The 15414-nt window shown below is 41.1% G+C and overlaps 1 protein-coding gene and 1 pseudogene across 5 annotated transcripts in view; one reads left to right on the top strand and one right to left on the bottom strand.

Annotated features, from left to right (window-relative positions):
- STIM1 (stromal interaction molecule 1) overlaps positions 1-15414 on the top strand; it is a 231922-nt gene that overhangs the window by 182102 nt on the left and 34406 nt on the right. For all 5 annotated transcript variants that reach the window (XM_036496198.2, XM_004589939.3, XM_004589940.3 and 2 more), the window contains 2 exons: positions 11983-12094; positions 14676-14791. In XM_036496198.2, the coding sequence (XP_036352091.1) occupies positions 11983-12094; positions 14676-14791 (228 nt within the window). The remainder of the gene's footprint in view (positions 1-11982; positions 12095-14675; positions 14792-15414) is intronic.
- LOC105942089 (small ribosomal subunit protein eS24-like) lies at positions 932-1391 on the bottom strand (annotated as a pseudogene).

The raw sequence follows: 15414 nt of genomic DNA, 5'->3' as shown, positions 1-15414 counted from the left end.
CATTTGAGATTCAGTAAAATAAGATATTGAAAACTTAGTGATTGTTGAAAAATTAAAATGTCAGTGATGTTTTTATATTTATCCATGAAATGTTAGCCATATTGAAATCAAAGGTTCACTGTAGTTTTGCTCTAAGATTTATTTATTTTATTGGACAGTCAAATACACAGAGAGGAGAGATAGGGAGAAAGCTCTTCCATCCAATGATTCACTCCCTAAGTGGGCACAATGATCAGAGCTGCACCGATCCGAAGCCAGAAGCCAGGAGCTTCTTCCAGGTCTCTCACATGAGCGCAGGGTCCCAAGGCTTTGGGTTGCCCTTGATTGCTTTCCCAGGCCACAAGCAAAGAGTTGGATGGGAAGCAGGGCTGCCAGGATTAGAATCGGCACCCATATGGGATCCTGGTGTGTGCAAGACTTTTTAAAAAAGTTTTTGCAATTTATTAATCCCCATGAAAAATTCTCACAATCTCCACAGATAAAAATTACTGTAAAATGTTTATTCCTAGGCCCAGCGGAATGGCTCTATTAGCTAATCCTTGCAAGCGCTGGGATCCCATATGGGTGCCGATTTGTGTCCCATCTGCTGTATTTCCCATCTAGCTCCATGTGCAATGGAGTACTGCTTAAGTTTTGCCTACAGTGCTGACACTCTGTGTGGGTGTCAGTTCTAGTCCTAGCTGCTTCTGTTCTGATCCAGCCCTCTGCTAGTGTGCCTGGGAAAGCAATGAAGATGGTTCAAACGCTGGGCCCTGCCACCCATGTGGGAGACATAGAGGAAGCTTCTGGTTTGGCACCAACCCAGTGCCAACCGTCACAGCCACTGGGCAGTGAAACAATAGATTGAAGATCCCTCTGTCTCTTTCTCTGTCTGTCCTCTGTCTCTAACTCTTTCAACTACATTCATAAATCTTTAATTAAAAAAAAAACTTTACTCCTTTGGCTTTTTACCAGCACCAACGTTAGTCTTAGCAGTCCCCCTGACCTTTTTCATTCTGTTCTTGTGCTCTTTTTGCTGTTTTCTTAAAGCATTTTTTTCTCATTAGGCCAAGGATTGCAAGTCTGTGTTTAGGTTCCTTTTCCTTAGTATAATTCAAGGAATCATAAATCATGCCAAAGCCCATTGTCTTGCTACCACTATAATGAGCTCATTTTGCTACCACCATTTGAATTCAACACCAAGACAGCAGTGGGAGTGGTCTTGTGTATTTTGGCTAGTTTCCTCTGAATTTCTGTCTTAAGTGCTGTTGCCTTCCCAGGGAGAACATTTGTTTCCTCTGAAGTAGTTGATTAGTTATGAATATCCTAGTCGGCATCATCACTGTGTCATGATGGCAGTCAGCTCTCAGGCAGCCAAGGAGGAAAAGAGTGTACATGATCTTTAACAGCATGTCCTGGGGGCCCTGGGAGACCTGGTTTCTGGCCAGTTGCCTGGTGGGTTTATCACATCAGGCCTAGGCCCAACAGCCACAATGTATTTAATAATGAAACATTGTATTTAATAATGAAAGACTGAATATTCTCTCCCTGATTGGGAACAAGGTAAGGATGTCAGATCTTATTCAGCATAGTTCTAGAACATTTCATTCCATGCAATATGATGAATAAAGAAAATAAAAGATACCTACACTAGAAAAGAGAAATCAAACTTCGCCCCTTCTGCAGATGACATGATTGGTTATTTAAAAAATCCTAGGAAATCTAAAATCCACCTTTAGTCTTATAAAAGTTCATGTATCAGGGCTGGTACAGTGCTGTAGTAGGTTAAAACTTTGCCAGGGAGAGCTGCAATCTTATACTGGTGCCAACTCGTATGCTGGCTGCCCCACTTCATTTATTTATTTATTTTTAAATTTTACTTTTTATTATTATCATTTTATGATACAGTTCCTTAGGCCCTGGGATTTCCCTTATTCCCCCCCGATGGCCACATTTTTGTAGTGATGGTTTAGAATTTGATATTTACCTTATATTGACAAATTAAGAGCTCTGTCTTGCTCTACACCTGGATGACAAGCTGTTATTGAAAGACAGAAGGAGACTACTCAGAGATAAAACCACAGTTCAGGCTATATACTAAACACTCTACACTGTCCATTGTTATTCAGACTACACAAATAAGAAGTTACACTTTATGAAACCTTTTCTGGCCCACCATGAGTTACTTTTCTGTGTTCTTATATCAGACCTCACTATCTGATCTAACATTTATCTTCCATATACTCACTTATTTCCTAAGGATACAGATTATGTAGAAGACAATAAAAGCTTATTTATGACAGAATGCGTTAATGGTGACAGAAGTAATAGCTAATATTTCTTTACCACTTACCATGTGTTAGGAGCTTTCCCCATCTTCCTTATACTCTTATGAGAACACTGATGTTTTTCTCCACTATTTTATGGGTGACAAAAATGAGACACATAAAGGTTAAGTAGCTTCCCTATAACTTCACATCTGCTAATTGGGAAATTTCAAATTCAAACCAGGCACCTGGTTCCAAAGCCCATTTTCTTAAACTTCTGGCCATATATGATTGACAAACCAAAGGCTACAGAGTAAACAACTAAGAGATGTGTAAAGGAGAGGCAAAGTAGGCACTAGAAACCCTCCTGCCAGACATAGTTATCTTGGTTGGGTTTAAAACCAATGAGGTAGTTGAGGGCTTCATCTGGAGGCATCACAGGTCAGTTGTGGGAAAGAGATACTGACTCAGGAGCCCATTTCTTTTTTCTTATTTGTCCTCTGGCAAAAGAAAGGACTGACAAAGGCCAGTATCTGCCCTGGCACGTCCTTGCAGATATCACTATGCCTCAAGTGCGGGGGAGCAGTGCTTACTGTTCCTTCTGTCTGGAATGCCCTTTCTCCACTATCCATGTGGGACAGCTGCATTTCACTTTGTGCTCAAATGTCGCCTCACTAGAGAGGCTTACCCTCATCTGACCTTTTACCCTTGAATTGCTTACTTTTTATTCATTGTACATATCATTGCATGACATATAATTATGTATCTACAATATTTTGTCCTGTTTCTCATGGAAAGAAACATGGGCTCTGTGATTCTGTGCTATATACTGTTACATGCGCTGCTATATTGCAGGCTCCTAGAGCGTGATTCATTAGTTGTAGGTATTCAATAAATGTGTTTCCCCCTCAGTGAATAATATATTTTGATTTTTTTTCCAAAGATTTATTTTTTTTTATTACAAAGTCAGATATACAGAGAGAAGAGACAGAGAGGAAGATCTTCTGTCCGATGATTTACTCCCCAAGTGAGCCGCAATGGCCGGTGCTATGCCGATCCGAAGCCGGGAACCAGGAACCTCCTCCAGGTCACCTACGCGGGTGCAGGGTCCCAAGGCTTTGGGCCGTCTTTGACTGCTTTCCCAGGCCACAAGCAGGGAGCTGGATGGGAAGTGGAGCTGCTGGGATTAGAACCGGCGCCCATATGGGATCGCAGCGCATTCAAGGCGAGGACTTTAGCCGCTAGGCCACGGCACCGGGCCCATATTTTGATGTTTTAGGCCCCTTGCTTTCAAGGACCTTCATCATTTGGCTGTAGCAGTACCTCATTTTGCTTGCTTCTGCTTGTGACCCTTGGACTCTAGACAACCTGAGACCATTGTTCACCGATAATGCTCCAAATTTATAGCTCTCTGTCTTTGCTCACATCTCTATTTCTGATAAAGCTGCATCTGCTGTCTACCCAGATTCTGACCAGTTCTTAATATCTGCTGCTTTAGTAATGAATGTATGTGTGAAGACACAATGATCACCAATTGTGTTAAATCCTAAATATTTTCATGCATATTTTCATGCATATTGCTAGATTAGAAACTACACAGAGATAGGAATCTCATTTTTCTTAAAGATCTATTTATTTGAAAGGAAAAATTGTAGAGAGGGATGCACACACACACACACACACACACACACACACAAACCACCCTACAACACAACACAACACAACACAACACAACAATCACATATTTCATTTGCTGATTTACTCCCCAGATAATCATAACAGCAGGGGCTGGGCCAGGCTAAAGCCAGTAATCTGGAACTTCATTTGACATTTGGGTATCAAGCACCCAAGTACTTGGATATCTTCTGTCATTTTTTTCCAGGTGCATTAGCAGAAAGCTAGATTAGAAGTGGAGCAGCTTGGGGCCTGGTGTGGTAGTCTAGCGGCTAAAGTCCTCGCCTTGAATGTGCCGGGATCCCATATGGGCAGCAGTTCATGTTCTGGCTGCCCCGCTTCCCATGCAGCTCCCTGTTTGTGGCCTGGTAAAGCAGTCGAGGACAGCCCAAAGCCTTGGGACCCTGCACTTGTGTGGAGACCCAGAAGAAGCTCCTGGAGTAGCTCCAGCTGTTGTGGTCACTTGGGGAGTAAATCAGTGGACAGAGGTCTTCCTTTTTGTCTCTCCTCTCTGTATATCTGACTTTCCAATAAAAAATAAATATAGGTTTAAAAAAATAAAAAAGGTGGAGCAGCTGGGTCTGATTTGGTAGCCTAGTGGGTAAAGTGCCCTCCTTCCATGCACCAGGATCCCATGTGAGCGCTGACTCATATCCTGGCTGCTCCACTTCCCTTGCAGCTCCCTGCGTGTGGCCTGGGAGCGCAATTGAGGATGGCCCAAAACCTTGAGACCCTGTACTGCGTGTGGGAGATCCAGAAAAAACTCCTGGCTCCTACCTTTGGTTTGGCTTAGCTCTGGCTTTGTGACCACTTGGAGAGTGAACCAGTGGATGGAAGATCTTTTCCTCTGTCTCTCCTTCTCAGTGTAAATCTGACTTTCCAATAGAAATAAGTAAATGTTAAAAAAAAAAAAAGTGGAACAGCTGTGTCTTGAATTAGTGTCCCTATGGGATGCTGTTATCTTAGGCTTCAACTTCGCCTTCTGTGCCATAATGTGTTCCAGAAGATCTTGTTCTTGATCAATGTTTGTTTTCTAGTGCCTGACACAGAATAGGACAAAATATGTGCTGAATGACAGGGTGAGTGCTTTAAAGAAGGGGAAATTTGAGTTTATAGCAGTGAAGTGATTTTCTCAAGCTCGTTTATGATAGGATGAAAATCAAAGTCTTCCACCTTCAAACTTAAGGCTTTTTTTTTTTTAAAGAAAAAGGTTAATTTATTTGAAACACAGAGAAAGAAAGATGGGGGAGGGAGAGGAGAGAGAAACAGAGAACAGAGAGAATATATCTTCTATCTACCGAGGGCTGGGTCAGGAACTCCATCTGGATTTTCCACATGGGTAACAGAGACTGAAATACTTGGGGTAGGAATCTTCTGTTGCTTTCCTGGATGCGTTAACAGGGAGCTGGATTGCAAGCAGAGTAGCTGGAATGTGAAATAGTACTCTGATATGGATGTGATGTTGTAGCTACAAGCTTAGCCTGCTGTACTATAACCTGGCCCCAAACTCAATGCTTTTATAAATACTTTCTCTGTTTTAAATCTAGTATTCTAAACATACAGGAATTTATCAAGCTATAGTAACTTTTTCCATAGTTAGCTCATAGCAAATCGAGTTTTTATTAAAAAGCATAAAATCTCTGAAACATAATGTGGAGGCCAGAGTGTTTCTTTTCCTTATTTTTAGCCAAACATGAAGTGTAGGTGACAAGTGTCTTTTACATAGCCTTTACCTTCATAAAAAGGCTGTGGGGTGAGTGATGGTGTTAGTAAGCAAACGAAATGTAAATATTGACAGAAGATACAACCCACAGATTGTTTGTTCATTAGAAGACAGTAATAGGACCCGGTGTGGTAGCCTAGCAGCTGAAGTCCTTGCCTTTCATGCGCCAGGATCCCATGTTCATGTCCAGCAGCCCTGCTTCCTATCCAGCTCCCTGCTTGTGGCCTGGGAAAGCAGTCGAGGATGGCCCAAAGCCTTTAGTCCCTGCACCCTCGTGACTCCTGACTCCTGGCTTTGGATCGGCATAGCTCCAGTTGTTGCAGCCACTTGGGGAGTGAATCAATGGATGGAAGATCTTCCTCTCTGTCTCTCCTCTATCTATCTGATTTTCCAATAAAAATACATGTTTAAAAAAAGAAGACAGTAATAGAGGTCATATTTGTACTATAATTTTATCTCATCCCTTAATTTTTATGTATGTTTTATAGTATAATGTTAGTGTATGAATCTAATTTAATTTATAATCAGGTATATGCTCAGTTATTGTTTTACAGGTAGATTTTATCATTACAAAGATTGAAGGCTGCACGGTTCGTTGTGTATCTCTTACATGGAACTGCTGGTTGTAAAAACAAACTCTAGGCATTGGTCTGCTCTGATTCTGTGTAGCATTGTGGGTCATTTTGCCTAGACATGTAGGTTTTGATCTGACTGTGGTTTCATAGGCAGGCTCAGGAGGGATGAGAGACTCAGGATTTAGGACCATGTCTTTCGCTTGTAGATGCTCCTGGAATTGGGATCTAATCTGTGAGTCATTTGTAGACTGTTTCTGTATAAAGCTCTGTTTGCCCAATGCTGTAGCCTCTTGGTGACAGCCTTAGGAATCTTCCCCACTTCTCCTTTGGAATGAGAAAACAGTAGGATTTTGGTCTTTTAGGTACTTGAACCTTAGGGACAAATGGCCTTCATGTCTCAACTGGACTGTTGAATGAAGTCTTCATGTTGGGACTCAGATGTGCTGGGATACAGAGACTGCACAGGGTATAGATCATCACGACCATTCAGACTGCACTGATTCTGGTAGAAAACACTATGGCGACAAAGCCTACCTGGATGGTGCATCAGCCTAGGCAACAGTGATACAAAGAACTAAAAAGAGACAATCAAGCTGCCTTAAGGTTTGGCCTGACATGCTTCAGGACAGTATCTTTCCCCTCCTCATCTTAGTCATGTAGGGATTCCCACTCAAGTGAAGTGGCTCCCTTAGAGACTCCCTGCTTCACTTAAAGCAGCATTTAGAGCCCTGGCTCTTCTCAGGAAACAACTTTGCGCCCTCCTCCCAAGACATGTTTGATATTGCGAGTGACAACAAGCATAGATGGACATATAGTTTCTAGGGATATTGTTAGACATCCTGTGGGTGCAGGACAGTCCCCAGGAATGATCTCATGCAGGTCTTATTGGTGCAGAGGTGAGAAACCCTGATGTGAGTGACTCCTGCCTGTCTCCACTGTGGTGTTGAGTGTCGACAGGAGAGTTCCTGCATGCCAAGAATCTATGCCTAGGCTTGTTTCAAGGCATCCTCCTAGTAGACAAAAGGCTCTTGAAGTACCGCGGGCCTGAGGCCTTTCTAGCAGTGAAAAAATGGCCTTCTTTCCACTCTACACACCAAGCAGAAAGGCTCTATTGTGCTGGATGAGGCTGAGCAACTTTGGCAACAGTGGAAGAGTGTGTTGTTCTCTGTACCTTACAGGCTAGCACTTGTCTGTCTGCCTCATGTGTGTGTCATTCTCCTAGGCCCTCATTACATGACACTCCGCACCAGAGTAAATGACCACATTTGTAACATGTTGTAATATATATTCATTTTCAGGAATGATGGTTAGTACATTTTACTTTCCTCATCACTTCTTTAACCTGAGTTCCGTCATCCTTTTTTCTCCAAGCCTAGAATTTGAATGTTTGTCTTAATTTCTCTTTTCCTTCCAATATGTTCTAGTGTGGGAATTAGAGATTTAACTAACTAGTAATTAAATAGGCTCTCTCCTAAGCCTCTAACATCTTGTTTTCCAAGATGTCTCTTGTCTCTGAGCATGTTAGACTTGCCTCAATCCCTGCCGCTGCCCCGATACCTTTCCATTCTCATCTCCCTGCCTCTACCAACAATATTGTCTACCTCTAAAACCACTCAGCCTCACAGCTTTCCTCCTAGGCTCTAGCATCTGATTGTTGGAGACTGGAGCATTTCTTTTGCTTCAACTTTGCTTCATTCAAGATGTATTGTCATGTGCTGTGTACATTATGTGCTAGTCTCTATTTTGGGGAGAAGGAAAATGAGAGGAATGACCCCAGTTTTCCAACTTTATCTTATTTGAGAATGGCAGAAGCAACCTAAGATGTGAAGTATGCCTACCAGAGAAGCCTGGTTTCTGACAAACATTTTGGAAGTTATCTGTTCACATGAACTACGTATTTTTCAAAGGAGATTTTGCTGTTTGGAGGCTCACTCTTCGTTTAGAGCCGTCATTTTTTGGGTAAATTCTGGTTGATGCCACTTATTTATGTAACTCTTATTTTAGAAACAGGAGATGGACACCAATGAATAAGATGCAACTAGTACCTAATTAGAAAGCATTCTCACGAAAGGCAGTTTTTGGCAAAAGTATGGATCTTAAGAGAAAAGAATGATGAACCTCATACGCCTCTACTTGTGCTTCAAAACTTTTCTGGCTTCTTGTTACTCATAGCAGTGATTAAAACTTGAGGAATGTAAGAATTCCTTTTAAGGGAAATAATTTATCTTAGATCTGTAGTGCTGACAAATTATTTTTATAAGTTATTTAAGTATGCACAATAAAGTTGAAATTTAAGTTGCTATATAAAATTTGTGTACAAATACATGCAAAAACAAAAAAAAAGGGTTTTTTTTTTAAGATTTATTTATTTTCACTGGAAAGACAGATTTGTAGAGAGAAAGATCTTCTATCTGCTGGTTCACTCCCCAAATGACTGCAATGGCCGGAATTGAGCTGATCTGTGGCCAGAAGCCAGGAACTTCTTTCAGGTCTCCCATGTAGGTGCAGGGTCCCAAGGCTTTAGGCTGTCCTGGAGTGCTTTACAAGGCCTCATGCAGGGAGTTGGATGAGAAGTGGAGCAGCTGGGACTTGAACCAGCACACATATGGGATACTGTGCTTGGAGGTGAGGGATTATCCAACAGAGCCATTGTGTTGGTCCCCTAAGCAAAAGCAAATTTATTGTTTAAGTAGAAATCAAAATCCAATAAAATATCTTTGCTGAAACTTGGTTACTCTCAGGCTGTTTCAGTTTGGCATATCAGTATTACTGAATACCATCAAATGACTCATTCCTCATTATTGTTGTGTATTTAAGCTACTCTGAAATTCTGATTTGTCTAATCTGTTATGATTTCATTTGACCATCATCTGTTTGAAACATATTCCTTCAGTCTTAAGTTCACATCAATTCCTTTATAATAGACTTTCAGGAAAGTATAGAGAAAAATTTACTTTCTGCATGTCTGATCACATAAAATATTAAAATTATTTTAGGGTCTGGCATGGTAGCTTAGTGGTTAAGGTCCTTGCCTTGAATGCTAGGATCCCATATGGGCACTGGTTCTGATCCCAGCAGCCCCACTTCCCATCCAGCTCCCTGCTTGTGGCCTGTGAAAGCAGTTGAGGACAACTCAAGTCCTTGGGACCCCCCATCTCCCCGTGGGAGTCACAGAAGAAGCTCCTGGCTGCTGGCTTCAGGTTAGCTCAGCTCTCACCATTGCAGTCACTGGGGGAGTGAACCAGCGGGTTGAAGATCCTGTCTGTTTCTCCTCTCTGTAAATATGTCTTTCCAATAAAAATAAATAAAGGGGGGGGGATCAATGTTAAGAGATTTTCTTTCACATGATGGTACTATTAGTGAATGTATCTATATGAGTTGCTTGAAACAGTACTATCATCTAATAACTACTATGTGAGTGATGGCTTATATTAATGTTATTATTGTTACTATTAATATTATAGTTGAGGATCATTTCAATCCAGGCACCAGCACAGTGGAAGAGCACACCTTTCCCATATAGGTTAAACACAATTCCTGAAATTCAGTTTATTCAGCCTTGATCTGAGTTGTATGTTAATCCCTGAATTGAGTGCTGTCGGCAGGAGCAAGGAATGTACTGACTGGTTTAGTTTTGGTTGTGTTCTCCAACCTTGAGAGTGCCTTTAACTTTGTCTGAAGCACCTTAACTGAAAAACAGGGGGAAGTGGTATAGTGGTATCTGTAATACATATTTGGAGTAATTGTTGCCACCAAAAGAGGAAGTGGAGTTTAGTGGCAAAAATTACCCATGCCCATTATGGTGCTGTAAGATAGGCTGTATTAGGTGATCATGTGATATGTTACTATCTTTGGAGATGCACCAGTTGCAATAATTCTTAGAAGTTTGTATCCTTTAGTAACGTTTGTTTTGAAATTTTGAGTTGTAGTTATGAGAATATATTTTATATAAAGACATCAGTTTTTATCTCTGAAATTTTTGTATTAAAATAAATTCAAAATAAATTTTTTGTATGCAGTACATTACATCCTAAAAATTCTAGCAAATATCTTCTATAATAACTGTTTTGCAACACAATTACCAACACAAATGCAGTGTGGGTACTGAACTTGATGATTTGGTTTTCTGAATATTTTCTTACTTTTGGCTTATCTTCAGAATAAAATATAAATATGAGATATTGTTTTAATACATCGTTTTGACTGTGGTGTCTGATAGAACTTTCTACAATAATGGAAACATTTTGTAATTTGTGTTATCTATTATGGTAACCACTAACTACATTAAGCTGTTGGGCATGAATTATAGTTAATGCTATTAAGGAACTGGATTTTTAAAATTAATTCACTCTTAATAAATTTATATTTAAATAGTACTTGTGGCTACTGGCTAACTGCTGTTTAAACAGTACAACTCTGAATACCAGTACTAAATGAAAGAATGGCTGCCAAATGCCCAACATATTGTATACCAAGTACACAGACAGACAGACACACACACACACACGGAGAAGATGAGAGGTATTCATTCTGATCTTCACGGGACTAGACTGGCTTAACATGCCAGAGTAACCCAGGCTGTCTCATCCTAGAACAGTTCTGGAGCTGTTTAAGCCAAGTCTTGGTCTCAACAGCCTTCTGCTACTGCCTTCCATTATTCTATTCTCTAGACACATTGAATTTTACAACTTTGTACTTGTCTTCATTCAATACAAAATAGTTTCTTGCTGTACACTCATGAAATATTTTAGATGAGGTTCTCCTAATAATTTATGTTACAGTTTATCACCTTCTTTGAGGCTGTCCCTGAACTAGGCAATTACTCCCTTTCTTCTTTATGCTGTATGTATATTTCTTTTTTCAAGATTTATTTATTTTTATTGGAAAGGCAGATATACATAGAGGAGGAGACAGAGAGGAAGATCTTCCATCTGATGATTCACTCCCCAAGTGGCTGCAACGGCCAGGGCTGAGCCGATCTGAAGCCAGGAGCCAGGAGCTTCTTCTGGGTCTACCACACAGGTGCAGGGTCCCAAGGCTTTAGGCAGTCCTCAACTACTTTCCCGGGCCATAAGCAGGAAGCTGCCGGGATTAGAGCCAAAGCCTATATTGGATCCCAGCATGTTGAAGGCAAGGACTTTAGGTGCTAGGCTACAGCGCTGGGCCCTGTATGTGTATTTCTTTATCGGAGTCAGTGCTTCACAGATGTTATTTAGGTTTTAATATCTTGCACTGAGTAAGGAACTAATTTCCTGTGACTTGGCACAAAGTGAGCCTTTTATGAGTGCTTAGTTGGATAGCTGGGTGATGAGACAATGATTTCTAACCCTGGTAACTTTAAAAATAAACAAAATTTTAAATAAACTTTATTGAGGCATAGTTTAGGTGCAGGAAGATGCACCTGTTTTAAATGTACAGTTTGACGAATTTGCACAGATGTTGCCATTTGTGTAACCACTAGTACAGTCAAGATAGAGCATATTTTCATCACCCCAACACATTTCTTTGTGCTTCTTCCCAGTCAATCTGGTCAACTGTTGGTCTGCTTTCTGTTGTTCTAGATATACCTTGTTTAGGCTTTTATATAAATAAATTCATATAATATATGCTGCTTTTATTCTCAGTATTTTGTTGGGCATTCGGATGTCAAATACACAAGTATGTGTGGTAAATATTAAGATCAATATAATTATAACAGTAAGTGCAAGCAGTGCTTAACATTCTGGAGTCATGACTTTGTTTCTTTGCTTGTTTCTTTCCACAGTGTACAACTGGACCGTGGATGAGGTGGTACAATGGTTGATCACTTATGTGGAGCTGCCTCAGTATGAGGAGACTTTCCGGAAGCTGCAGCTAAGTGGCCATGCCATGCCCAGGTCAGGAATGGACTTGGTTTTCCTTACTTGAGGGTGCAAGGAAGGGCTAGGGTGGACCTGCCTTCCAGTGTCCTGGCGAGTAAATGAGATTCTTGATGACAAAGTCTATAGACATCTCTTCATCTCACATCTGTTATGCGCTTGCTGCAAAACGTGATGGGCACTTCGCATCCATTGTTTTATTTAATAATCTAACCAATCCTTGTAATACTATGAATAGTTACCAGTTATCCAGTGCTTAGTATATACAGTATATACCAGGGATTCTGTTCAACACTTTAAATACAGTGTCTCGTTTAATTGTTACATCAATCCTGTAAGAAGGGTATTATTATATTTACTCTTTCCCTCCAAGGGTTTTCTATCCAGTAAGTACTGTGTATGTACACTCTGCCATGTTATTAGGTAGTGCATCTGCTTTTGAGCTTCAATGACGGGATAATAGGGCAGGGAGCTTGCAGCCACAGAGCTCCTGGGCAGTGGTTTCCAGGCCTAGCTGAGCTGGCTGTTCTCTCCTCTGGTGCTTGTAGCCTCCTCTCCACGTTGTCTTTCTACTCTGGAAGGGTGATGTTTACAGAGGGCTTTTGTATTCACAGTTCTGGAAGGAAGGAGTTGCCATACCAGCTTTTAGGTGAACAAACTGACTTTCAACTGTTCAATGGTCCAACTGGGATTTGAACCCACGTTTGTCCTGCTTTTTCACTGCATCTTTCTCTTATACCATATAGTTGAAGAAAGGCTTCCTGTCAGGTTTCAATGTGGTTTTATTTAGCTAAATTTCCCAAAGCACCTACTGTGTATGTGCCAGGTGCTCTGTGGGCCCTGAAACAAAGCAGTGTATTGAAACTGACCCCTATCTTGATAATTGACTATAAATCTCCAAGACTTAATTTTCCCCTGCTACTCATGGGAATAGCAGTATTTCCTGAACCATTACATCGTGAGGAATGGCTGTGGCCTAGATTTAAATTGAAAGGCATAGGAAGTTGGTTCTTAGGCTATGAGTTCACTTAGCCTTTCTGTGACTTAGAGCCAAGAACAGGTCCAGCCAGGCTGGGCAGAGTAGAAACTGCCAATCTGTGGCACTTTAGTGACAGCAGGAAGCGTGTACCCTTCAGTGCATTAAGTAAACTGGGAGTGGTTCTAATTCTGACACTAATTAGCATGGCATCATGAGAAGAACCTAGCAAACTTGAGTTCATCTCCTAGAATTGCCACTTATTTTTGTGTAACTTTGGGCAATTTAACTCTAAATTTCAATGTTCTTATCTATAAAGTATAGTTGATAATAGAATTAAGAACTGCATTCTCAAGGTTGCTGTGAAGACTAAATGAGGTATTGTGTGCAAAGTGTCAGAACAGTGCAAGATACACAGTAGTTTCTTAGGAAATGCTACTTCCTTTACCATTTCTCTCATTGCTTAGAAGTAGAAAGCATTCCCATTTATAGGTGCCTTTGGGTAATCAGTTGTAGAAAATATAATGATGTTTGTTTTGATCAAGTTCAGCATACCTGGCAGAAGCGTAGTAAAGTGGAGCCCTCATACCTTCTAGGCTTGTAGGAAGCATCTGATTTGAAATAAGTTGATTCAGAAAGAAACTGTGGTCTTAGGGTAGGAGTAATCAGCTTATGATCGGACAAGTAAGTCACTGGTAGCGTGAGGATGAGAAGCTATATCTCCTGATCCCTGAACAGTGTCTTGCTGCCTCTGTAGTGGGTGGATTTGTTTGCTTTCCAGGCCAGAGAAGGTAGTAGTTACTTCTGCATGCTCAGGCTAGATTATAAACCACACTTTGTGATGTCAGATATTTCCTTTTTACCTGGGAAAATGAAACAGTGCATCAGAAAAAAAACACTGATTTCACAGCTAACATGAGTAAAGAGCATCATGACTCTGATGAGAGTTTTTTTTACCTCGTGTCTTGTACACATCTGCTCATGTGCTCACTGTGCTCCAATAGAAGAGAAAAAAGCCCATTTTCCCTGGGTCATTTTCTTGTTTACAGGCTCTCTCTTACTAAAGTTACCATTAGCGGTGTGTTTAAAGTTCATAAAAATTATAGTAATTTTATTGGGAATAAACTGTGTTGCAGTGACTCAAATATATATTAACAGAACTAATTCAACTTTTGTCATCAACAGGCTTATATGTCATGACAATAGGTTAGGATTAGGATAATTCGGAAGTCTCCAGAATCACTGGGTCTTATTTCATATCATTTTGATCTGAGCTGGTCAGGAGAATGCCCTCACAAATGTTGGAAAGTGAGGACAAATATGTAGAGATTAAAAGCCTTGGAAAGAGAATCATGGTGAGAAATTTGCAGTCAGGTATGCAACTGGTCATAGGTGGATTATCCTTAGAGGGCAGGACACTTCGATGGTGGGTATGGAATGATAGGGTTGTTAAATTCTTGATAAATGTTTTGTATCCCTCCATACTCTGTTGACATACCTGTGTTCAAGAATGCAAAGTGGAGCAATTACCAGTGGCTAAAATTATTTCTGCAGGTGGGTAACTCTACCAGGATTCTCCCTAACTTTGCTGGCTTCCTGATTCCCTACTCATTGCCTCAACAGGTTAGCTGTAACCAACACCACCATGACAGGGACTGTGCTAAAGATGACAGACCGGAGCCATCGACAGAAGCTGCAGTTGAAAGCCCTGGATACGGTGCTGTTCGGGCCTCCTCTCTGTGAGTCCTATGTAGAGAAGGGCTAGGGTCAAACCTGTTGGAACGGTGACTAAGGTCCTGGGGCTCCCAGGCACTGCTGCAAGGCAGCACCTCCATTGTTTCCACTGGGATCAGTATATGAAACAGTATTTTATTTTAGTTCAGCCATATGTAAATATGCATTTATTAAGTAAATGAGGGAAGTATCTACTTTGTGCTAGTTATTGTACTGAGTCCTGTAGAAAGACATGAATGGGGCCTGGCACGATAGCATAGCTGTTAAGGTCCTCGCCTTGAACGCGCTGGGATCCCATATGGACAACAGTTCTAATCCTGGCAGCTCCACTTCCCATCCAGCTCCCTGCTTGTGGCCTGGGAAGGCAGTTGAGGATGGCCCAAAGCCTTGGAACCCTACACCCGCGTGGGAGACCTGGAAGAAGTTCCTGGCTCCTGGCTTCGGGTCGGCGCAGCACCAGCCATTGTGGTCACTTGGGGAGTGAATCATTGGATGAAAGATCTTCCTCTCTCTCTCCTCCTCTCTGTACATTTGCCTTTCCAATAAAAATAAATGTATCTTAAAAAAAAGAAAGACATGAATGAATCAGTCTATATGGATATAGGGATCAACACAGTGTTCCAGAGCA

This window comes from Ochotona princeps, chromosome 4 (assembly GCF_030435755.1).
Source record: "Ochotona princeps isolate mOchPri1 chromosome 4, mOchPri1.hap1, whole genome shotgun sequence".
Classification (NCBI taxonomy): domain Eukaryota; kingdom Metazoa; phylum Chordata; class Mammalia; order Lagomorpha; family Ochotonidae; genus Ochotona; species Ochotona princeps.
The sequence above is the reverse complement of the archived record's forward strand: the minus strand, read 5'-3'. Positions and strand labels throughout refer to the sequence as shown.